This window comes from Hyperolius riggenbachi, chromosome 8 (genome assembly GCF_040937935.1).
Source record: "Hyperolius riggenbachi isolate aHypRig1 chromosome 8, aHypRig1.pri, whole genome shotgun sequence".
Lineage (NCBI taxonomy): Eukaryota > Metazoa > Chordata > Amphibia > Anura > Hyperoliidae > Hyperolius > Hyperolius riggenbachi.
Genome location: NC_090653.1, coordinates 285,544,263 through 285,569,902, shown reverse-complemented (window position 1 = coordinate 285,569,902; position 25,640 = coordinate 285,544,263). Strand labels below are relative to the sequence as shown.

General features: G+C 46.6%; 1 protein-coding gene across 1 annotated transcript in view; it reads right to left on the bottom strand.

Moving 5' to 3' along the window:
• Nucleotides 1–975: 975 nt before the first annotated feature.
• LOC137527948 (glutamate rich 3-like) overlaps nt 976–25,640 on the bottom strand; it is a 43,311-nt gene continuing 18,646 nt past the window's right edge. Inside the window, exons 6-11 of the mRNA XM_068249068.1 lie at nt 23,408–23,662; nt 16,083–16,382; nt 11,860–11,967; nt 11,429–11,739; nt 8,942–9,165; nt 976–3,706 (exon numbers count right to left, since the gene is read on the bottom strand). Of these exons, the coding sequence (XP_068105169.1) occupies nt 3,082–3,706; nt 8,942–9,165; nt 11,429–11,739; nt 11,860–11,967; nt 16,083–16,382; nt 23,408–23,662 (1,823 nt within the window). The 3' untranslated portion in view covers nt 976–3,081. The remainder of the gene's footprint in view (nt 3,707–8,941; nt 9,166–11,428; nt 11,740–11,859; nt 11,968–16,082; nt 16,383–23,407; nt 23,663–25,640) is intronic.

Sequence of the window (25,640 nt, the reverse complement as noted above, 5' to 3'; positions counted from 1 at the left end):
ATTTACCTTCCCTGGCTCCAGCGCAGGCGCAGTATCGGCTCTCCGCTCGCAGATAGGCGGAAATAGCGGAATTGCTGTCGGGCCGCTCTACTGCGCATGTGCAAGTCTCCTGCACCTGCGCAGTAGAGTGGACCCGACAGAGATCGGCTATTTCCGCCTATCGTGCTGAGAGCAGGCCCGGCCCTAGACTTTTTGCCGCCTGAGGCAAGCTTTAAGCAAACTCAGCCCCCCCCCCCCCCGCGGGTGTGAGGGGCCGCTGGAGGGGATAGCGGGCAGGAAGTAACGTCAGTGGAGCGCACGTTGGAACGAGGAAGAGGTGAGTGAACCCCGCCCGTTGCCTCTTACAGCTGCAGCCAGCCAGCCTGCCACGCAACTTTTTAAAGCTGGAGGGGAGCGGAGGACAGGGGACCCAGGCGAGGGAGGGGGGGTCCGGCCCAATACCCCCTTCCTGCCCGCTATCCCCTCCAGCTCGGGCGGCCCCTCACACCCACGGACGGGCGAGTGCTGTCCCCCCAGAAGTGCCGCCAGGGCAAAAGTTTCACCCCGCCTCATGGGCGGTCCGACCCTGGCTGAGAGCCACAACAGCGCCTCCGCTGGAGCCAGGGAAGGTAAATAAATAAGCACTTGTCACGGGAGGATTCCGGGACACTTCGGGGGAGCCAGCACTGGGTTGCCTGCAGCTACAGGGGAGGGGGAAGCCTCATTGGGAGCCTGAGGCTTCCCCCTCCTGAGGTGAGTACCCCCCCAGAGGAACTTTATTTTTGTTACAGGTTCTCTTTAAAAGAGAAGATGAAAATTATCTCCTAGGAGATAACTCAGGTGAAAAAAAAAACATTGCATATATGGGCCTTTGTCTTTCACCTGAGAGCTAAGTTCAAGAAAACAAGTCTTACATGAATGCAAACGGTTCCATACGTTACTGTATACAGCACACAACTACTGAATACACACTAGAAATCATACGCATGCAAACTGTTATATGAATTATAAGCCACATAATATTTATCTTTCCTAAAGAACCGCTATCATTAAAAAATTGCAAATTGTTAAATACATTTGTACAATAAGTAAATTTCTCCTGGAGTAAAATGCACTATAAATTACTCTTCTCTTGTGTATCGGTCACTTACAGTAGGCAATACAAATCTGACAGGTTTTGAACTAGTCCATCTTCTCATGGGGGGTTCTCAGTATCTTCTTTCCAATCCAGCATATGGGGGGGAGGGGCACCTGGAGTCTAGCAAGACCGGTTTTATGCAAAGGCCCCAATGGCTATGGTCTAGGGCAGCAGCAGCCAAAAAGGGCGGTCTGACAAGAAGAGGAGTGGCTTCTAGTCAGTGAGATTCTAATAATTCTGTCTTGCATGCAGATTTAAAGAGGAAGTAGAAGTAGTGACAATAAAGTAATGAATAATTTATATATACAATATTATTTAGTTATTTAGTCAGCATGTGCACATTGTAAAATCTTTCCTCTCCGATTTACATTCTGAAATTTATCACAAGTGGCCACATCTTTACTCCTGTCAGGTGATCTCTCCGGAATGTTTGTTTACTGATCGCTCTGAAGTCATTGAAAATATGCCTAGCCTCCCAGAATGCTCTGGGGAGATATCTGCATAGCTAAACAGCCTAGGCTAAGCATCACTGGGAGGGCGGGGCTACTGACCAACATACAGCAATCTATAGATATAGGAAGTGTTACTGATGCGGAAACCAGGAAAATTACCAATGAATGCGGGCATCCTGGGTAATTTACAACATTCTACTTTATGTCACTACAGGGCCTCTTTAATTTAAATGCTATGCAGCTTAGAATTGGGCCAGTAAGTCACCAGGAATTGCATTCGATTGGCCTAATTTGAAGCTGCGTACAAATTTGTATGAAATCTGCATGCAATAATTATCAGTTTGACTAATAGATGAACGCTACTTTGTAATTGTATGAATAATTTACATTAAACTCCATAGCGGTAACCACGAGCTAGACTCGGGGTGGAAAACTGCAGCTCAGAGCGGTAACCCCGAGCTACACTCGTGGTAGCCGGCGGGAGGTCCATGCAGAGCATTGCGCACCGCGGACGATTTCACTCCCCGGGCTGGCAGCCATTCCACTTCCTGTCCACGGAGGCTGTGCATCCCCCTGGTGAAATCGCAGACTGTCGTCATGACGACAGGCGGCAATCTCACTATAGGGTTACAGCACCACCTAGAGGACGGAGGGAGAACTGCAGCGCTGGAGCCCAGGGAGGAGAGCAAGTGCAGAGGCTGCTCCAGGCTCTGTCGTGGTATGATTTTTTTCTTCTTGTTTTTAGGGTCTATAAGCACATGAGAAAATTGTACTCCTTTTAGACCCTAAAATCAGCAAGGAATCATACCGCCAGGGAGGTTAAAGGACTACTCCAGCGAAAGAAAGTAAACAGTTCAAATCTGACAGAACTGACAGGCTTTGAACTAGTCCACGTCCTCATGGGGGATTCTCAGGATTTTCTTTGTTTGTCCTACTCACTTACACACTATTTTGTCAGTCAGGGCCCATTCACACTTGAGCGTTTTGCCGCGATTTTGGCAAAACGCTCAAACGCTAGTGCTTTTTAAAAGCACTAGTGCAATGAAACCCTATGGGGCTGTTCTTACTCGGGCGATTTGCGCAAAACGCTAAACGCAAACGTGTAGCCTGCACCATTTTCGTGCTATTTCCCTGCGATCGCGTTTTAGTGCTATAGAAGTATAAAACCCGATCGCTAAAAAATCGCCAGGTGTGAATGGTGATTTTTTTTTGGCATTAATCGCCAAAAAATGCCAGAGCAAAACGCTTGCAAAATTGCTAGTGTTTTGCGATCAGAAAGTGTGAATGGGTCCTTAGACTTTGTAACTGCTGTTCAGGAAGTGCTTTGGAAAACAAAGAAAACACCTCCCCCATGAGGAGATGGACTAGTCCAAAATCTGTCAGTTCTTACAGATTTGAACTGCTTACTTTTTTTTTTGTCGCTAGTGTGGTCCTTTAAGGATATAATTTACAGTTCTGTTATAAACAAAAATGAACATCATTAGAAGTGGGCGAGTTTTGTGGCCCCCAATGTCACATTGGACTCTCTTCCGTTGATCTGTCCTCGCTCTCTGCTGTCACAGAAGGTCCCTGATCGCCCTCTTGGTCGGTGAGATTTGCCGTCAGTAATCCCTGGATAGTCGACACGGTGACCTCGCTGATCGCATTGTCGTCTAAGCTTATCGTAGTGAGGGGCGTTCCTGTAATGGCGGTAAGGATTTCCACAATGGCCGCTCCTCCCTCCTCACCGATCTCGTTACCGTCTAGATCGATGGTGACCAGAGCACGGTTTACACGAATGACCTCCGCCACCTCCCTGGCCCCGGCGTCGCCGAGCCCGTTCTCGTCCAGGAGGAGGTGGGTGAGGTTGGTGTTTTCTTTCACTGCGTCGAATAGATCTCTCCAGGCGTCCGCGGACTGGACGGAGATGTGGGCAAGGCCCAGGTGTTTGAGGGGCGGGTCCAGCCTCAGGTAATCCGCCACGCTCTTCAGTGCTTCGTCGTCCATGTCGTTTCCTCCTATATCCAGTTCTGATAGGCGGAGAAGGGGCGTGTCATGTGACGAGAGGGCGGCGGCCTCCTGCTGGGACACCAGGATGTCAGACAGACCGCCCATGAGGATCTTGATGCCTTTATCGCCCAGCTGGTTCCCGTATAACCTGCCCAGGAAAGACAAAACTTCTGGTATCAAAACAAAACTGATAGTTCGAGCGTCATGTCTAGGAGAACTCCTGGAGAAAGCATGTAATCAGTCTGGTCAGGTGATAGATATGGAAGTCTCTGATTTGCTAGTCATGATCATGTGGTAAAACAGGATGTGATCACGGGAAATCAGAGACTTACATATCTGTCACCTGATCAAACTGATCACATGCTTCCTCATGAGTTCTCCTAGATGCCCATCACTAGTATGTGTGTGTTCTGTTTGTAGTTTTACAAAAGCCACTCCACTGTAAACCGGTCAGCATTTGGTGGAGGGCAGATAACTAAACCACCTAAGGCCTGGAACCCACTAGGAATTGCTGTGTAGCGATTCCTAGGGAGATTACGCTCGCAATTTTTTGACGCTTAAAAGCCCTGTACAATAAACTGTACAGCGCTTCTGATTAGCGAGTCTCTTTTTAAAAAAATAATCTTTATAACACTTAGAAGGTGTCTGGCTTCGGTCCGTAGCCCCGCCCCCCAAAAGGAAGAGGTCGTAGGTGCTTCTCTAGGTCCAATCAGAGAAGCACCTGTCACCTCTTCTGCTAGGAGGCGGGGCTACGGACAGAAGCCGGACACTCTGTCAGTATAAATAACTGCTCGCCCCCCAAATTGCTGCAAAATCACTACTGTACCGAGCATTGGGCGCAAACGTGCTCAAAATGCTGCATGTCCTGTGATTGTGATTAAACCTAATCGCAATCGCGCTACTGGGTTCCCCACCACTCACTTTCATTGGCGAAGCGTTTTTGGTAATCACTGGCGATTGTTGGCAATCCCAAAACACTGCAAAAAAACAAACAAACGCCCTAGTGGGTCCCATCCCTAATGGTTTCCTCCTGCCTTACAGGAGCTTCAGTGGCGAGAGCTCTGCGTTCTAAGTTCCCAGTTCTGCACCCATTATCAGGTCTTCCTCTACTGGATCCTTCTGTCTCTATGGGACTCTAAAAGTGAGATCTCTCCCCTTCTAAAATCTCAGCTCTGCCCACCGGCCGCACCCAATACTAGAGATAAACAATGAGGTTTGCATAACATGTGCATGACATTTGAATGCCAGGAGAAATACCTTGCATGTCATTGATCATCCTCACCCTTTAGCAGGTGCTTCCTCCAACCGCTCTCCCTTCCACCACCCCCCCACCCACCCACCTTGGTGTCTCCCAAGGCCAGCACCAGTCCTCCGGGGTCCCCACACCGTGTAGTGAGACTGTAGGCCGTAGGCACAATCACCTCCTCACATTCACGTATACAAGATTTCTCACATGCTTCACCCGTCCTCTGGGTACCCCTTTCCAAAACAAATCCGTCACTCTCCAACCTTTGAAATTTTTCAGCACTCTTTCAAAACTCCCTTTTTTCTGACAAGTACACACACTAGCTTAGGCCATTCCCCCTTCAACCTCTGGCCAAGGTGTGCTCCTTACTAAATATAACCTAAAAACACACTGCCTCCAGGTATAAGGCCTGGAACCCACTACAAAACACTATCGCTAATCGCAATTGCTAGCGTTTTGTATGAGCGGTTTGTAAGCGATTTCATGAGCGATTGCGGTAGCGTTTTTAAAAAGTGTTAGCTTTTTGCCAGCGATTGTTTCGCGATTAGCGTTTTAAATTCTCATTGGTCCTTTCAATTATTTTCATTTTGTTACAGTGTGCAGTCATTTCAAAACGCTATCAAAATCGCTCTGGGCAGGTTTTGATGAGTGATTACGCCAGCGTTTATAACCTTTACATTTTAAGGTTTACATTGCAGAACCGCTAATGCTAAACTCGAAAAATGTTGCGTTTTGCGATTTGGTCATCACAATCGCTCCAGTAGAATTTGGCCCATTCATTAACATTAGCTGAGCGTTTAGGGAATTCGCTAGCGGTTTGAATCGCTCCCTAAACACTCAGAAAATCGCTCTAGTGGGTTCCAGCCCTAAATGTGCTACCCTGCCACTTGTTCCTCCGTTAATCCTTTAGATTGTAACAGGGGCGTAACTAGAAATCACTGGGCCCCCCTGCGAAACTTTGGATGCCGCCAGGGACTGTCTACAAATCTTTGTCTACAAAACTTTGTATGATTCCTTATCACTGGCTGAGCAGATGCAGTCATTAGAACAATTATGCAGAGAGCAGAAAGTTTTTTTTTTTCTCCGTGCCCTTAGTTGTCAGTCTCCCAGGATGGGGCCCCATGTGGCTTCTGGGCCCCCTGCGATTGCATCCCTTGCAGGGTCTATTCTTACACCCCTAGATTGTAAGCTCACAAGGGCAGGGCTCTCTCACCCTTTTGTGTCTTGGAATTAGCTATACATTTTGTTCATTGTTACATTTGTCGCTATAATTACCAGGTCTGCTAATTCTTTATTATGTACCAATGTTAATATTTTGTGTATCCTATTGTCTGTATTATTATGTACCCTGTGTTTGTTTCTAAAGCCTGGCACACACCTTCCATTTTGATTGGCCAATCACTGACCCATTTGATCACCTCTGTAGTATGAGAGTTCGCCTACAAAATCTGCTCATAGGCCTCAGTTCACTAAGTTCGGTAAAATAATTTAGTTCAGTATTTATTTTACACCTTTTTTTTTCTAAATTCACTAAGATTTCCTGCATGCAGTAGAAGTTTGGTAATTTACCGAGCAAACATGATTCAATCCACTAAGCCCTGCTCAGTATGAGCTGGTGCACACCAGAGTGGTTCTGGAGCGTTTTTAAAAATGCTAGTGGTTTGAAAACTGCTTGTCTAATGTATTTCAATGGGCTGGTGCACACCAGAGCGGTTCGTTTTTTCCACAAACGCAAACTCGGGGGCTGCAGCATTTTTTAGATTTCTGAGGCGTTTCTGCCTCAATGTCAGGCCCAGTGCACACCAAAAACCTCTAGCAGATCCGCAAGACGCTAGAGGTTTTTGGAGCAGATTTCAGAGGGATTCTAGGCATGTTTAGAGGAGTTTTCTGTAGCATTTTTGTGCAGCAGATTACAAATATTGTTACAGTAAAGCTATTACTGAACAGCTTGGAAAACAGCTCTGATCTAGCATTTTCCAGAGCGGTTTGAGCTTTTCCTATACTTTAAGGCCTGGTGCACACCAAAACCCGCTAGCAGATCCGCTAAATGCTAGCAGATTTTGAAACGCTTTTTGTTATTTTTCTGTAGCGTTTCACCTAGCATTTTGCATTAAGCATTAAGCGATTCGGCCGGCGGCGCCATTGTTTCCTATGGGAGAGTTTCCCCACGCGATTTGCCTGCGGGGAAACTCTCCGAATTGGGCCCGTTTCCGCGCTAGTGGAAGCGGGCCCTTACTGTAACAATATTTGAAATCTGCTACACAAAAATGCTCCAAAAAAACGCTAGGCATGTTTAGAAAACGTCTCTAAACATGCCTAGAATCGCTCTGAAATCTGCTTCAAAAACCGCTAGTGTTTTGCGGATCTGCTAGAGGTTTTTGGTGAGCACTGGGCCTATGTCAGCTGTGGAGCAGCGCAGGCAGGAAACTGTGTGCATGAGTCTGGTTTTCTGCGCAGTGCATTCTGTCATCCCTTTAGATGTGCTGCAGCCACCAGGGGAAGCTCTTTTGTCTCCTTCACCTACTCTGCCAGAGTGAAGTCCCGCCCTCCAGGGTGTCAGACCACACCTCAGGATGAGAAGCAGTGCTGTGTGGCTCTCCCTATTGGCTGCCTGGTTGTCTGTCAAGTTACCGCACAGAGAGTTTGGAAAGAGTGAGTTCTCGGCTGGTAAGAGCTGGAGAAAAATATTCAACACTTTTGTTTGATTTACCGAATGCGGTCGGTAATTTACCTCACTAGTCGGTAATTCAAATTTTCTGTGCAGTAATAGGTTTAGTGAATTGAGGCCACAGTATTCAAAATCTGTTGGACCTCATATTACAGCGGTCCTGAACTTCCTCTCTGCTCTAGAAGATAAGCAACAGCATAATAACCTTTACAGAAAAACATTTTTGTGTTACAGCTGATACAAATCCGTTAATAAATCTGCAGTGTGTCTACTTCCTGCTTTCATGGAAGCAGACATAGGGTTAACATCCTATGTATACAAATTAGCTGCTCTGCCATGGCAGCCACCTGACACAGCGAAGAGATCAAATTACAACTTGTGATTAGTCACAGATAAGGGAGAATTTGACAGGCTAAACTCTCTAAATACATACAGGCAAACAAAGATGTCCCGCTACACCATGGATGGGTAAAAAATTTTCCTTCAATTTTATTGGCACATCAGTAGAACAAAAGGCTGACGCGTATCGGAGCTCATGGGCTATGATTAAGGAGCCTTGAGCTCCGATACGCGTCAGACTTTTGTTCTACTGATGTGCCAATAAAATTGAAGGAATTTTTTTTTACCCATCCATGGTGTAGCGGGACATCTTTGTTTGCCTGTACGTTTTGAGACTCATGACCCCTGCTCCTTTGGGTCATGTATCGGTGGTTGTAGCGATTCCACTTCCCTACACGTCTCTAAATACAAACAGGGTTCATTTATCTTAGTTTTCCTTCTGTCCTATGCAAGAGTTCAGGTCCACTTTAAATAAAGGTGGTAAAATTGGCAAATCAAAATTGAAAGTGTACAGCACCACAGAATAGGTTGGTGCTTTAAAAATCAATAATAATGCATCTCTCTCTCCTGTCTGGGTAGTAAAGAGGCTGTTTCAAATGCGGTCAGATCCTTCCCTCTTCCTGCGGTCAGATCCCTCCCCCTGCGGTCAGATCCCTCCCTCCTTCTGCGGTCAGATCCTTCCATCCCCCTGCGGTTAGACACCTCCCCCCCTGCGGTCAGATCCCTCCCTCCCCCTGCGGTCAGATCCCTCCATCCCCCTGCGGTCAGAACCCCCTGTGGTCAGATCCCCCTCCCCCTGTGGTCAGATCCCCCTCCCCCCTTGCGGTCAGATCCCCCCCCTGTGGTCATATCCCCCTCCCCCCCTGCGGTCATATCCCCCTCCCCCCTTGCGGTCAGATCCCTCCCTCCTCCTGCGGTCAGATCTCTCCCTCACCCTGCGGTCAGATCCCTCACCCTGTGGTCAGAACCCCCTCCCCTTGCGGTCAGATCCCTCCCCCTGCGTCCAAATCCTGCCCTCCCCCAGCAGTCAGATTCCCCTTGCGGTCAGATCCCCCTTCCTCCGCAGTCACATCCCTCCCCCCCCCCATCCCCAGGGTATGCCCAGCCCCCTCAGTTTTCTCCATACTCACAGCAGGCTCTCTATACTGGGCTTCACCCGCAGCAGCTGGACGAGGCTCTGCACCCCCTCTGGGCTGATCTCATTCAGATTCAGGTTAATGGTCTCCATTTCGGACTTGCTGTCTACTATGGCGGGCATCAGCTGCTGAAGCATGCGGTCTGTCATGCCGGTGTTCCGGAGAACCAGCTGGTGCACCTCATCGCTCTCCTGGAGGACTGCCGCAAGGTCTGAGATCTGCTGAGACAGGAGTCCGGTGCAGAGTACAGTGTTAGTGATGGGGAGACAATTCATAAGTAAAATATCTCACAGCAGTGGTGTGATTGATGGTATGCAGCAGACAAATCTCCACCCCCTTCCCAGCCTCAAGCAGATGCAGGGACTTCCTGTTGGCTCCACTAGATGGCAGCATCTGCGTGGAAAGCAGGGAACTGTGATAATGTGACCCCCAACTAATCATCAATCATTACAGGAATCTGGCTATATAGTGCCCCCACTTTCTCTGTAATGTCTCTCTCCTTAGATTGCCAAAAGGCCCATCAGGATTGGCCAAAGCTACTATCTTGCCTGGGGCTCCATCTCATCTCAATCAATCATTCACAGGAAGCATAGCTCTCACCAATTCATGCAGATACAGTAGTTATAGTGTTCTCCTCTGTCCACATGTCGTCTAAGCACACCCCCTTTAACACATCCCTCATTACTTATTTAAATATTCTAACTAGAGGTGGGGAGGAGCCTAGATACTGTGGGGTTTTTTTTCCGACTGATGATATATGTGCCCGCCCACTTTCCACTATAACTGGATACCGAATCATGCAACGGCTTAAAAACAGGTTCACTATAACAGAAGTTCTACTGTATATGGGATTACTATGCCTATAATGGTGCTTGGCCGGACCTGGACACTAAAGGTGCGTACACACGTCTGATATTTCTGAACGACTTATCATTCAAACCGGTCCTTTGAACAACAGTTGGGCGTTTGTATGTTCGATCGTTAGACTGATAGCAGCAGTTTTCACTGATCCGCTTGGTGGATCTGTGGAGTAACTGTCGTTCAAACGACAGTTAGGTCCCTACATGTGTACAACCGACAATGAAAGTCTATTACTTTGACACTAATAGACATTCAAACAACAAGTAGTTTGATCAGTCATTTGATCTGGTCCATTGTTCTATCCAGTCCACTGACCAGTCAAAAGACATTTAAATTAGCTGTAGTTAGCATTTCAAACGTTTTGTCGTCCATGTATACAAGGTATCTGTACGACTTTTCATTTGAATGACAAGCCGTTCAAACATCCAGTTTGAATGACAATCGGGCATAAAATCAGACCTGTGTACGCAGGGCCGGCCCGCCCATGAGGCGGGGTGAAACTTTTGCCTCAGGCGGCACTTCTGGGGGGGCGGCACCCGGGGGCGGCACCCGCCCGTCCGTGGGTGTGGGGGGCCGCACGAGCTGGAGGGGATAGCGGGCAGGAAGGGGGTATTGGGCTTAGCGGCGGGGAGGGGGGGTCGGACCCCCCCTCCCTCGCCTGGGTCCTCCGTCCTCCGCTCCCCTCTAGCTTTAAAAAGTGACGTTCCAGTGTGCGCTCCAATGACGTCACTTCCTGCGGCGTAGCAGGAAGTGACGGCAGTGGAGCGCACGCTGGAACGAGGAAGAGGTGAGTGATCCCCGCCCGTTGCCTCTTATAGCTGCAGCCAGCGACGTCACTTTTTAAAGCTGGAGGGGAGCGGAGGACGGGGGACCCAGGCGAGGGAGGGGGGGTCCGACCCCCCCTCCCCGCCGCTAAGCCCAATACCCCCTTCCTGCCCGCTATCCCCTCCAGCTCAGGCAGCCCCCCACACCCACGGCTTGGGGGAGGGGGCGGCGATTTCTTTCAAGCACCTTTAGTTTACTATACCCGAAGTTTTATTATATCAGAGTTTACTATCGTGAGATTATACAGTATATACCGCTTGAAGATGGACCAATTGAATGAAGCAGAGGTGGGGCTGGAATGGTCCATTTTCAAGCGTAAATAAATTTGTATCAATTCGGAATTATTTGTATCTCGTTGACCATCCCTATACGCCGCCTTGGTTATGTGTCCACTTGAAGGCGTGCTTTGTCAGTGAAAAAGGTGGTGGAGGTATTGTTAACCCTTTAGCAGCCAATTTATTAAGAGGATTTCAAGTGTTCCAGGCCAATTTATTTTAGCACATTTTTTTATTTCTTATTTGTTACATTTCCCTGCTTAGTACAGCTGCAATATGTATTTATGGCCACTTGTCACTAGGGGGCAGTGTGAGACAATAGCAGAGGGCCTCTGCTTTCAGTTTCTATATTTTCTGCTAGTAGAGAGAGATGAAAGCATTCCAAGAATTTACAGCACAATGAGTTTTGCCGACTGAGGTCACAAGCAGTGCGCTTATCTCAACCCAGATGACTCTATTGAAGCTGCTAATTGGTTAAATGAGTATTTGGATCTTGAAATGGCAGAGTGCTCTTTCTCACCTGAGAGAGGAGACCTTCCTCTTCCTCATCCGCTGCTGTTTTGGGTGTTTCCTCATTGTCGCCTTCTGTCCTCTCTTCTTCTGCTTTCTTCTGGTCTAGCTCTGGTACTGAAGACTCATCTTCAGGACTTCTTACCTCAGCTGTCACTTCCATGCTCTCTGCTGCCGCCTGCTGGTCTGATTTTGGTGGTAATGGCGCATGGTTGGATGTCTTCAGTGATAGAACATTCACTCCGTCAACCACCTCTTCCGTCCTCTCGGCTGCTGCCCTCTGCTCCAGGTGTGGCAGTGACATCTCTTTAGTGGACGTCCCTTAAAAAAAACATAAAGGGTGTAAATATTTAGTAGGAAAGGAACCCATAAGCAGGACTTCCGCGATCATGTTGACGTTGGACATTGTCCGTTGTAGAGTTGTCCCCAGTCTGGACGTACCGGAGATGCTGAGGATGTCACTGCTGTCACTGGAATCGCTCAGTTCCACGTCAGAATGGTGCGTGTCCTCTCTCAGAGCCCTGGCCAGCCGCCCGTGGATGGTCTGTACTGGGATAACAGGGAGTATCAGCTTCCAAGATCTAATTACAGGAAAATCACTTGCAGAGAGCAGGAGAGAATTGGCCACATCAGTTACACCGCGTGTCGGGTCTCTGAGATTCCGCAGTACGGCGGCTGCATGGGAAGGCAGGTGTGCGCTGCTAAATGTCTCCCCTCTGGAGCAGAGCGGGCCCTAAGCTTCTCTGCAATTTTGGCCAACTTCTGAAATTGATTTAATCATGTGAACAAAAAATGTGCCACTTCTTTTGTGTATTTTAGAGTGAAAATGGAATGGAAGGTAAACACTCCAATGTTTGGGCTGGGGCCACAAACACGGTGAATCCAGCGCAGGAGACTTGGGTGCAGCCGGCGCCACCATAGGCCGTAATAGGAACTACAGCTATAACAGCGCACAGGGAGTAACTTTGGTGCCGTCAGAAGACAGAACTGAAGTTACAATTAAAACACAATAATTCGGCCTACAGCAATCGCTGGAAGCCGAATTATTTCATTCCCCACCATCCATGGCGGCCTGGAAGGGGAATAGTAATTAACACGGCCGGGACTTGTGCAGCAGCAGGATAAGCCATATATCGGCTGTATCCTGCGCCCAAGTCTCCCGCGCCGATTCCTCTCGTACGCTGGGGCCACATATGATTTTGCGCAATGCGAAATTGCACATAATGCTTTTCAATAGCGATGCATGCATTTGTAACTCTGATTTTTTTCCGCCCGGGATTTGTGCGTGTGTAATGCACGTACAATTCCCATAGTCTGCTAACTGGGGCAGGCAGTCTATGGTGTGCGAAAACATGCATAGAATACAAAGAGTTGCATAGTGTAGACTCTCCCTCAGGGCTGGAACCCACCAGAGCGGTTTTTTTTTTGAGCAGTTAGGGATCGCTTTCAATCTCTAGCGAGTTTCCGAAAACGCTCACCTAATGTAAATGGATGATACAGATTCCACTAGAGCGATTGCGATTAGGCAAATCGCAATCGCAGGACATGCAGCATTTTGGGAGTGTTTCCATTCTTATGCATTTTATAGGAGCAGGGAAACCACTCCCAAAATCACTTGCAAATCGCTACCACAAATCGCTAGCAATTGCGATAGCACTTTGTAGTGGGTCCCAGGCCTTAACTATTTGACATTCCTGGACGTGAAACTCACGTCCAGGAAGCCATGTGCGCTCCTGCGCGTCCACGCGGCCGATCGCGCGCGTGCACGCGCGCTCCCGGCCGGCGGTTTGTTAGCCAGTGAATCAGTGAATCGGGCAACGGTGCCCGATCACTGATTCCTCTCCCCCGCAGAAAAAGCGACAGCTTCTCTCGGAAGCTACGCTTTTTCTGCTTCCTATGTCGCTCTAAGCGTACGTGGTACGCTTAGAGTGACGTCACTGTAAACAACTCATGGCTGCCATCTTGTGGCCAAAAAGTAAACTACATCTAAATGTTAAATAAAAATAAAAATACACATATATTTACAAAAAAAATACAATTTCAATCCCACCCTCCCAAAAATACCCACATAAAATGTTTAATTAAAAAAAAAAAAAAACATTACAATAAAAAAAAAAAAAAAACACAAATATTTACCTAAGGGTCTAAACTTTTTAAATATCTATGTAAAGATGAAATATTTCTTATTTTTTTTTATTATAAGCTTGTAAATAGTGATGAATGCAAAACGGAAAAAATGCACTTTTATTTCCAAATAAAATATTGTCGCCATACATTGTGATAGGGACATAATTTAAATGGTGTAATAAACGGGACAAATGGGCATATACAATACGTGGGTTTTAATTATGGAGGCATGTATTATTTTAAAACTATAATTGCCGAAAAGTGAGAAATAATGATTTGTTTCCGTTTTCTTCTTATTCTTCCTTTTAAAATGCATTTACAGTAAAGTGGCTCTTAGTAAAATGTACCCCCCAAAGAAAGCCTAATTGGTGGCGGAAAAAACAAGATATAGATCAGTTCATTGTGATAAGTAGTAATAAAGTTATAGGCTAATGAATGGGAGGTGAACATTGTTCGGATGCATGAAGCGAAAAACGACTGAATGCGAACTGGTTAAAGAGGAACTGTCACGAAAATCTTAAAATTTAAAACACATTCAAATAAGAAGTACATTTCTTCCAGAGTAAAATGAGCCATAACCTACTTTTCTCCTATATTGCTGTCACTTACAGTAGGTAGTAGAAATCTGATATTACCGACAGGTTTTGGGTTAGTCCATCTCTTCATAGTGGATTCTCAGCATGGCCTTTATTCTTTATAAAGACACTCCCTGAAAAAGATTTATACAATGATGCTGGCCAGCCTCCCTGCTCACCGTACACTTATTTGGCAGTTGGACGGAGCAACTGCCATTCACTAAGTGCTTTTAAAAATAAAGAAAACCCTGAGACCCCCCTATAAGAAGATGGGCTAGTCCAAAATCTGTCGGTAATGTCAGATTTCTACTACCTACTGTAAGTGACAGCAACATAGGAGAAAAGTAATTTATGGCTCATTTTACTCTGGAAGAAATGTACTTCTTACTTGTATGTGTTTTTAAATTTTAAGATTTTCGCGACAGTTCCTTTTTAAAGGAATCATCAGGCAAAGAATAGAAAATCTGATTTACTTACCTGGGGCTCTCTCCAGCCCCTTGCAGCTGCCTGTACCACGCTGACAGCTTAATTCGCAGCCGCCAGCCCAGGGTCCCCGCATGGTGCAGAGGACGACCTCAAGGTAGTGGGGAGTACACCGCAGACAACGTGGACTTGATTGACAGTGGCGCTGTATGCAGGCGCAGTAAGGACGGCCTCTTCAATGTGCGGGGACCCCGGACCGGCAGCTGCAGACAAAGTAAATAAGATTTCCTAGTCTTTGCCTGATGACTCCATTAAAGAGAAACTCCGACCAAGAATTGAACTTTATCCCAATCAGTAACTGATACCCCCTTTTACATGAGAAATCTATTCCTTTTCACAAACAGACCATCAGGGGGCGCTGTATGGCTGATATTGTGGTGAAACCCCTCCCACAAGAAACTCTGAGGACTGTGGTACTCCTGGCAGTTTCCTGTCTGTGAATCTTGCTGCATTGTGGAAAATAGCTGCTTACAGCTGTTTCCAACTGCCAAAAAAAGCATGCAGCAGCTACATCACCTGCCAACAGTAAAAATGTCACCATGTAATAAATGTCAGAATGTAAATCAGGGATTTAAAAGATTTACAATGTAAAATACAGAATGCAGTATTTGACTTAATTTGAAATGAGTTTGGTTTAGTACAAGACTGCATATTTCATACTGATCAGCAGGTGGAGCTCTTGAGAAAGACTCCACTCACAGCACTCTAACATTACAGCAACTAAGTCCTTTCAGCTAGCCATACACACATAGATTGCCACATATTGACAAAACGAGCGACCCCTCTCTGATTAGAATGTGACCAGAGAGGGGTCGGTTCCTACCACATACTGCAGATCGATTTTCAATACATTTCAGCAGGAAATCTATTAAAGGGGCACTATGGCGAACATTTTTGAAATTTAAAATATGTGCAAACATACAGATAAGAAGTACGTTTTTTCCAGAGTAAAATGAGCCATAAATTACTTTTCTCCTATGTTGCTGTCACTTACAGTAGGTGATAGAAATCTGACAGAAGCGACAGGATTTGGACTAGTCCATCTCTTCATAGGGGATTCTCAGCAAGGCTTTTATTCTTTATAAAGATATTCCCTAAAAAGGATTTAAACAAAGATGCTGGCCATCTTCCCTGCTCGCTACACAGTTTTTTGGCAGTTGGACAGAGCAACTGCCATTCACTAAGTGTTTTTGAAAATAAATAAATCCATAAGAATCCCCTATTAAGAGTTGGACTAGTCCTTCTTATTTGTATATGTTTGCACATATTTTAAATTTTACAATTTTTTGCCATAGTGCCCCTTTAAAAAATCGTTGCAACCGTGGGCTGTGCTGTTGGATGCAGTGCAATGATATAGCCCATTGATTGGCTATTGTTCCTGCCCCACCCTCCATCAACTGTTCCGTCCTGTGGGATCTATAGGACTGCCAGAGGTACAGTGCTCTCCCATCCCCCCCCCCAACAGATATAATTACTCACTGGAATGGCGCAGTGGCGCCCCCTGTGCGTCGACTCTGTCATTGTCCTGGTTGTGCCCCCTATTTGTCCTCGCTGCGTCCGCCGCTTCCAGCCATTTTGTTTTGCCTGGTGAGTTGTCTTCCCTGGTCACAGCGATTCCTGGGGATCCTTTAACACCCTTGGATGTCTCTTCCTTGTCCACAGAGCTGACAGTCGCGTCCTCGCTAATGGACGGCATCACGTGACACCCCCGCGCTCGCCCAGCCCCCATCTCAGTGGCGTTCTCTGTATCGGGGGTGAGCTTTTGGCTCCTTCTGCAATCTAAATGTGAAGTAAAGTATTGATAGGCTGAAGACACACAGATGTAAGAATACTGTCTTATAGCTCAGCAATGAAAAGTGCTCAGATGTCTCCGCTTTGTGTGAAGCGAGGCTTCTGCGGCTAAAAATCCTGTCTTAACATAGTCTGCAATGTATAAAGCAATGTACAGACTCCGATAGTCCAGAGCGACACCTGCCTTACACCCTGCAGTAAAATCCAGCCACTCGCTATGGGTTTCTGCACATTGCTGTTTTTGTTATAAATAATCCTGCAGGAATATGATCTATCCTGTCCAGTACTCCTCCTTTATCCAAAATACACATTCTACATACTTGCCTATATCTCTGGCTGCAGCTATACATTAAATATTTTGTCCACCGTTAAAGGAAACCCGAGGTGAGAGTGATATGGAGGCTGCCATATTTACTTCCTTGTAAACAATGCCAGGTGCCTGGCAGTCCTGTTGATCTTCTGGCATATGTAGTGTCGGAGACAAAACCCTGGAACAAGCGTATGGCTAATCCAGTAAAACCTGAGTCATCTGAGTCAGAGTACCTGATCTGCTGCATGCTTATCCGGGTCTATGGCTAAATGTATTAGAGGCAGAGTAACAAGAGAAATGCTAGGCAACTGGTATTGTTTAGCTTGGTAGGCAAACGCCGCTAGGAGACTGTTAGACGCCGTCTTTTCACTCCGTACAGCGCTGCGATCTGCAGCAGCGCTGTACTGGGGACAGCTGTGTGACATGGCTGTCCCCCTGGTAGGCTCGGGGGTGTTCCGCTGTCATATGATCACAGTGATTGGCTGATGGGGGGAGGGAGGGAGGGGGGTACATAAAATAAATAAATAAAAAATGTACATTTCTAATAAAATAAATATTTACAAAAAATAAAAAATTAACATGGGGGGGGGGGTGTCCAACAGAAAGCTCTGTTGGTGGGCAGAAAAGGGGGGGGGTCACTTGTGTGCTCACAGGTGCAGCGCTGCGGCGAGGCCTTAAAGCTGCAGTGGCCTATTTATTTATTGAAAAATGGCCTGGTCTTTAGAAGGGTTTAACACTGTGGTCCTTAAAGAGATACTGTAGGGGGGTCGGGGGAAAATGAGTTGAAGTTACCCGGGGCTTCTAATGGTCCCCCGCAGACATCCTGTGCCCGCGCAGTCACTCACCGATGCTCTGGCCCCGCCTCCAGTTCACTTCTGGAATTTCTGACTTTAAAGTCAGAAAACCACTGCGCCTGCATTGCCGTGTCCTCGCTCCTGCTGATGTCACCAGGAGCATACTGCGCAGACCAAAGACCATACTGGACTTGTGCAATACACTCCTGGTGACATCAGCGGGAGCGAGGACACGGCAATGCAGGCGCAGAGGTTTTCTGACTTTAAAGTCAGAAATTCCAGAAGTGAACTGGAGGCGGGGCCAGAGCATCGGTGACTGGCTGCGCAGACACAGGATGTCTGTGGGGGACCATTAGAAGCCCCGAGTAACTTCAACTCATTTTCCCCCGACCTCCCTACAGTATCCCTTTAAGTGATTAAAGCAGATCCGAGATGAAAAACGAACTATAACAAGTAACTTGTCTATATATCTCATGTAAAGTTTAGATAGTTTACACAGCAAATCTAGCTGAAAACAGCTTAAATAGAATATGATTATTTATTCCTGTGATACAATGAGGGCAGCCATGTTCTGTTTGTCACAGGCTGAGGGCTGGAGATGCTATGAGCTTGCCTGTGTGTAAATTCAGTCCCTTCTCCTTCTCCCTCCTCACCTCTGCCATCAAATCTCTTGCTAGGAACACCTCCTCCTCCTCCTGCCCAGACTGAGCTCCCATAAGCCTTTGCTACAGTGCCAAGGCACAATAGGAGCTGTGGGTGAGGCTTGTTTAGTTTATACGGAATTAGAGTATTAAAACAAAATAAGTATTTGGCTTGAGGAATGCCCTATAAACTATATGAAAGGAACACAATAATGCAATGAGTAAAAGTTTTTCTTGGATCATCCCTCTCACCTCGAGTTTCCTTTAAATGCTGCTTTTTTATGTAGAGCTGTACTGAGTACGAATATAGAGCGATATCTGTCTGTCACATTTACTGTCAGTATACCAGAGTGCTATAGCATAACATCTACCAGATATCTGCACAAAGCAGGATATTTGGTAAGTGGGCACGCACTGCACAGAGCTCAATGTTAGTTGAGGCTATTGTAACTTCCTATCGATACTGCAGAGAGGAAGGGGTTAAGTGAAAACTAGGTTAGGTTTAGCAAAAGTAAATTATCATTAAAAGTTACTGGTATGTACAAAAAGAAGTATTGTGTAGCCGGAATTCACACGCACGGGTTATGAGTGGGAACTGTAATGAAGACTGGATATAGATGTTAATGCAAAGCCTGCATGCAGAGTTAAGGTGGCCATACATGGTACAATTTTTCATTTTTTTTTCGATTAGATAATTTAGTTTGATTATTCCGTTAGTTGGAATATAAAGATTTTCCAGCATGTCCGATCAGATTTTTCTCGAAAAAACTGGATAATCGTTCGAATTTGTTGATCGAAAAAAAAATAAAATATTTTCAACTTTCATTCGATTTGATCATTTAGATCGAAGAAACGGGAAAATCTAACGTTTTTATTGTATTGTGTATGGGCACCATGAGGATAATGCGATTAGTTACAACGCTGCATTGTGACCAGGCCCATAGAATTGTATGGGCAGTAAGTTGACATGTTTAACACAGTGAACTTTAAGGCCCTATTCGCATCTGAGTGCTTTGCTGGTGTTTTCGAAAAAACGCTCAAGCGCTAGCGCTTTGTAATGCTCTAGTGCCATAATACTCTATGGGCCCGTTCTCACGTGGTCGATTTGCGTTAGTCGCATTAACGCAAATTGCTAAACGGAAATTTGTATTCTGCGCCATTTTCAGGCGATTTCCCGGCGATCGCATTTTAGTGCTATAGAAGTGCTAATTGCAAACGCAAAAAATCAGCAAGTGTGAATGGCGATTTTTTTTTTTTAGCGTTAATCGCCGACAATTGGCAGAGCAAAACGGTAGCAAAAGCGCTTGGGTTTTGCGTTTTGCAAGTGTGAATGGGGCCTCAAGGGACTCTGAGCAGTGGTTCCGCTAGTGGCTCCGTTAATCCGGCTGAATTCGCGCATGCGCACCCCTGCCACATTATTACGCTGGCCGCCGTAGGCATCCTGCACATGCACGGTTCTCTAAAGACTGAACGTCGCTTGCACAGGACGCTTCCGGCGATCGCGAGATGATGCGTCAGGGGCGTACATGCGCAACTTCAGCCAAAGTCGCGGGATTCCCGGAGCCACCAGCGGGACCACGGAAGGAAGTAAGGGCTGGTGCACACCAGATCGGTCCTGGAACGGTTTTTAAAACGCTTGCAGGGGGAAAACCGCTTGGCTAATGAAAGTGAATGAGATGGTGCACACCAGAGGGGTTCATTTTTTCCACAAACACAAACTCGGGGGCTGCAGCATTTTGTAGATTTCGGAGGCGTTACTGCCTCAATTTTTTCACGATCGCGTTTAGTGCTTCTATAGTACTGAAACACGATTGCCGGGAAATCACCTGAAAATGGTGGGCTACGCATTTGCGTAGCGCAAATCGCCCAAGTAAGAACGGGCCCATAGGGTTTCATTACAATAGTGCTTTGAAAAGCGCTAGCGTTTTGCCAAAATCGCAGGCAAAACATTCTAGTGTGAATGGGCCCTTAACATGCCTAGAATCGCTCTAAAATCTGCTTCGAACACCTCTAGCGTTTTGCAGATCTGCTGGAGGTTTTTGGTGTGCACTGGGCCTGGATCCTGGGGGATCTTGTGGGCTACGGGGGCTGGAGGAAGCCCCAGGTGAGTCCAGATCTCCTTTTTATTGCACTGCTCCGGGCATTTTACCAAATAATCCAATCTGCAGGTTTGCAAGAGGGTCGTACCAACATACAGGAGCTGCAGCAATGTACGCTTGTTATAGTTTAAAAAGCTGTTAACAGAGTGTCTGGACAGGCAAAATAAACCTCTTTAACTGTGTCATTAGCTAAAACTGAGGAAAGTTTAACCAGACTGAATCTTAGCACTGGACTCCTCCAGAAAGCCCCCTGTGTATCCTACCAGTTGGTTTGGCCCACAGAGTGACTGTGGATTCGGAAGAGGTAAGAACTCTATGTTCTCTCATGCAAAAGTTCATTTATCTGTTGTATAAAGTTATGATTTATATCTGCAAATGTTCTGTAGAATGTGAAGAGATGACTGTGTGCTTTTTGCAGCCTGAGAGCCCTACAGTGCATGCCAGGCTGCGTAGATGATATAAAGTTAGCCAGGTGCTCTCCTCTTCCTGGAATGGCTGCCGTATGTTAGACATGCTGTATTCCACATCACCATGCGGCAATATCTCTGTGGATTGTTTTTTGTAAAAGGACTTGAGGCAACAGTTTTAATCTATTTTTCCTTACCTGGGGCTTCTCCCAGCCCCTAGAAGCCATCCGCCAGTATGTGGCAGATGACATGGATGTGCAGGCATGCACGAGCGCGCTCAGAATCGCCAACCCGCCTGCGGATTGCCGATCTATATGGGAGGCCAGTGGGACACTGAGGTGGACTGGAGCTGGGGTAAGGAAACAAAATGGCTTCAAGGGGCTGTGAGAAGCCTTAAGTAAAAGTAGATTAAAACTGTCACCACGGAAGTCCTTTAACCTCTTGAGGACCGCAGTGTTAAACCCCCCTAAAGACCAGGCCATTTTTTGTAAAAAAGGGGCCCCTGCAGCTTTAAGGCCAAGCTGCAGGGCCGCACAACACAGCACACAAGTGATTCCACCCCTCTCCTCCCCACCAACAGAGCTTTCTGTTGGTGGGGTCTGATCGCTCCCCCCCATGTTTATTTTTTTTTTAAACAAATATTTATTTTATTATTTTCATAATAAATTTGTTTATTTTTTTTTCTACTAAACCCGCCGTCTATCCCCCCGCCAGCCAATCACTGTGATCGTCTGTCATAGGCTTCAGCCTATGACAGCTGATCACCTCTGATCCCCTGGAGGGGACAGCCGTGTCACACGGCTGTCCCCAGTACAGCGCTGTACATGCTAATTAGACGCCGTTTCGCCGTCTAACAGTCTCCGAGCCGCGATCGCCGCTTGGAGACTGAAGGTGGAGATCCGCCTACCAACAGGAGATGCGCGCGCGCGATCTCCTGCAAAAACGAAGCCCCAGTACTTTACGCCGATCGGCGTTAGGCGGTCCTGGAGCTGCTGCCGTGTCCACGCCCATGGGTGCGACGCAGTCGGCAAGCAGTTAAGCGTTTGTTACATTTTCTGTAGTCATTGTTAACATATATGTGAAAATGTAATATAATGACTGCCTATTGTGATATAGGTGGACTGGTGGCCTGGCAGTATACCAGATAGTGGCAGTGTTACCCTATTATCTTGGAGGCTCCAGCCAAGTGCACTCCACCTTAATAAAGCAATGAAACGCAGAAGGTCTGAGGGTCATCTCTTTGAGTCCACATAGGCCTGGTGCACACCAAAAACCGCTAGCAGATCCGCAAAATGCTAGCAGATTTTGAAACGCTTTTTCTTCTTTTTCTGTAACGTTTCAGCTAGCGTTTTGCGGTTTTGTGTAGCGGTTTTGGTGTAGTAGATTTCACGTATTGTTACAGTAAAGCTGTTACTGAACAGCTACTGTAACAAAAAACGCCTGGAAAACCGCTCTGAAGTGCCGTTTTTTTCCAGAGCGGTTTGCGGTTTTCCTATACTTAACATTGAGGCAGAAACGCCTCCGCAATCCAAAATCTGCAGCAGCCCGGGAGTATGCGTTTCTGCAAAACGCCTCCCGCTCTGGTGTGCACCAGCCCATTGAAATACATTACCCAAGCGGATCCGCACCCGCAAGCAGATCGCAAACCGCAGCCAAACAGCTCTGGTGTGCACTGCGCCTTAGAGTTGATGCCTGGAGGAGCTGGTGGCCGAGTGAGTGCGAAAGCTGGAAGTGTCGCAGATGGTGTAAGAAAGAGAGGCTTACACATGCAAAGCAACTGAGCACTATGAACCCGCTTCCTGACTCCTAACCCTAAATCCCCCCTCCCCCTTTACTGACTCCTAGCCCTAAATCCCCCCTCCCCCTTTCCTGACTACTAAACCTAACCCCTCCTTTACCGACATCTAACCCTAACCCCCCCTACTTTCCTGACGCCTTAACCTAACACCCCCCCTCCTGATGACTAACCCCCCCCCCTTCCTGACGACTATCCCCCCCTTCCTGATGCCTAACTCTAAACCCCCCTTCCTGAAGCCTAACACTAACCCCCCCCCCCTCCTATCGGGTGCCCAGACTTCTGATTTCGGCGCCCAATAGCCCATATCTGCATTAAAGGGAACCAGATATTAAGGCACTTGAAAAATGAAAAAAAAAATGTATACATACAATGGGGCTTCCTACAGCCCCATCAGCCTGGATTGCTCCCACGCCGCCGTCCCCCGCTGCCTCTATCCGCCAGTACGGGGTCCCGTCACTTCCGCCGGACGCGACCAGTTGTACGCATGCACAGGGGCTCCCTCCACTCGCCGGCGCCTGCTTTACACATGCGCCTGCGCAGTACGGAGGGAGCGCACTGCACTTGCATCGACTGGCCGCAATGACGGGACCCGGTACCGGCGGACAGAGGCAGCAGAGGACGGCGGCGTGGGAGCGATCCATGCTGATGGGCCTGGAGGAAGCCCCAGGTATGTATAAATCTGTTATGCTCTTCCTCTCTGGTTCTCTTTAACGCCAATGGCGCCGCACATATCGTCCATTAGCCACGGGCGTCCACATTTCCTGCCTCCATAAAGAGTCCATAGTGGTTGAGTGTTTGATTTTAACAGTAATCTAATTTAGGTTGAATTTAGTTTTTGCAGAACTTTATCCTAGTCTGAAAATTCTTCTTTTGTTTGGTGTATGTGTAACGTGATGGAGTGCAATATGTGATCTTTATTTGCTCGATATAAATTCCTTTATTGAGGTGCTATATGCAGCCTTACCCCTGTCCCGCGGCCTCCGCTGCCTCCGATTGGCGGTACTCATTTTATTCTCTTGCTCAGAATCTGATTCGCTCTTGGAGGGTCTCCTCGCTGACTTCTTCACTCTCCTCCTCCTCTTCTGCCTGGTAAGGGGCACTGGTGGTGCCTGAGGCGTGGGGTGAGTGCTGGGCAAAGAGTCAGATACATCTGGCGGTTTCTCTGGTCGAGATTCTGCTGCTTCCTCTACCTTCTCCCGTGTATCTGTCACCTCAGGAACTGCGGAAATTTCAACAACACTCAGAAGGCTACATAGGCGTTACTATTACCTGAACTGACATGTGACATGGTGAGATAAACATAGGTGCATTCATACTAGTCCTGCTAAGGAATTGTCCGAAGGCCCTTTCTGTTTTCCAGAACCGCAAGTGTTAAAAAAAATAAATAAATAAAGATTTCTGCTACCTATGCAAATGAGGCAGTCAAACAGAATTTAGCCTGCTGTCCTGAAAAGTAAATGGAAGGCAAAACACCTTTATCTGGCTGGGGAAACAATGCTGATAAGGTTTTAGTGCTGAAAGGTTCAAAGGGTTGATACTTCTGTTTATTTATTTATTTTTTGCTTCTGAATGAAGCAGATTGTACTTGAGACTGTCGTGGCTGCTATTTCGAATTCAGTCTTAAAATGCAAGTCTGAACTAAAAATAAAAAAAAAATTATGTTACTATTGTTCTATTTATCATTAGTGATACAAATACAATTCATTATCTCCTATGTTTATTTTCAGTTCAGGTGTGCTTTGAAGTAAGTCTATCATACCACAGATATGGAAGCCACCATTGTTACCTCTTTTCTGAGGTATTGGGGTTCTCATTTGGTGCCACAGATGTGTACTAGGATGTCAGTCTCAGCGAATCTCTGTAGAGCAGTGTTCCCCAACCCTGTCCTCAAGGCCCACCAACAGTACATGTTTTGCAGGAAACCACAAACCTGCACAGGTGAGGTAATTAGTGTCTCAGCAGAGCTGATTAACTACCTGTGTGGATTTCCACAAAACATGCACTGTTGGTGGGCCTTGAGGACAGGGTTCGGGAACACTGCTGTACAGCACCAAATCTCAGTGACTCTCTGTACAGCACCAAGGCCTCGATTCATCATTGTCTTTTGCGATTACTTTTTCCAGTTTGTTAAATTACCGAATTCGAAGTTTATCGATTTTTCTAGTTGTATTCATCAAGGTTTTTCCGCATTCGGTGTGAATTCGATGAAATATTGATAACAATTCGGTAACCATTCGGTAACGTGTCGATATTTCCATTTTACAGCCTTACACAAGGCCATAAGATTCCCATGGAATTGTGGGAAAAGGCAGTCCTTTGAACACTACGTAGCAACATTCTGAATAGGGCTTAACACCTGGACCAGGATTCTGGAAGTGGTTTGGGGACAATCCCACAATTTCGCCAGCTGCGGCTTGATAGGATCCTTTTCTGAATCAATGTAGTGCAGCTAGCAAATTAGTTAACTCTGGCATTGCCTGTGTTCTCTTACAAGATGATTCAAGAGAAATGCAGATGTCCTGTTATAGCAAATAAATCCATTCTCTTGCAAACTGATGTAGTTCTAGACCTTATTCCTGCCTTTCTGCGCCTCTGAATCACTCTCAGCTAATACATAACCACTTCAAATGGCTCCATCTTCTCTGTCAGCAATGATCTGACAGGAATAACGACAGAGCAGTGAAGGAGATAACTAATACTAAATGTAACGCTAAACCACGCCCACTTACATTTTCATGAATTGCACTTTCTTCCGTTTTAACGCATCACTAACAAATGATTACCGAATTATTACCGAATGCTCGCTTACAGCTGTAGATAAATTTGATGAATCCTGAAATCAACTTAACTGTTGTTAACCAATTTGATAAGTCTTGATGAATTGAGGCCCAAATCTCAGTGACTCTCTGTACAGCACCAAATCTCAGTGACTCTCTGTACAGCACCAAATCTCAGTGACTCTCTGTACAGCACCAAATCTCAGTGACTCTCTTTACAGCACCAAATCTTAGTGACTCTCTGTACAGCACCAAATCTTAGTGACTCTCTGTACAGCACCAAATCTTAGTGACTCTCTGTACAGCACCAAATCTCAGTGACTGTCTGTACAGCACCAAATCTCAGTGACTGTCTGTACAGCACCAAATCTCAGTGACTCTCTGTACAGCACCAAATCTCAGTGACTCTCTGTATAGCAC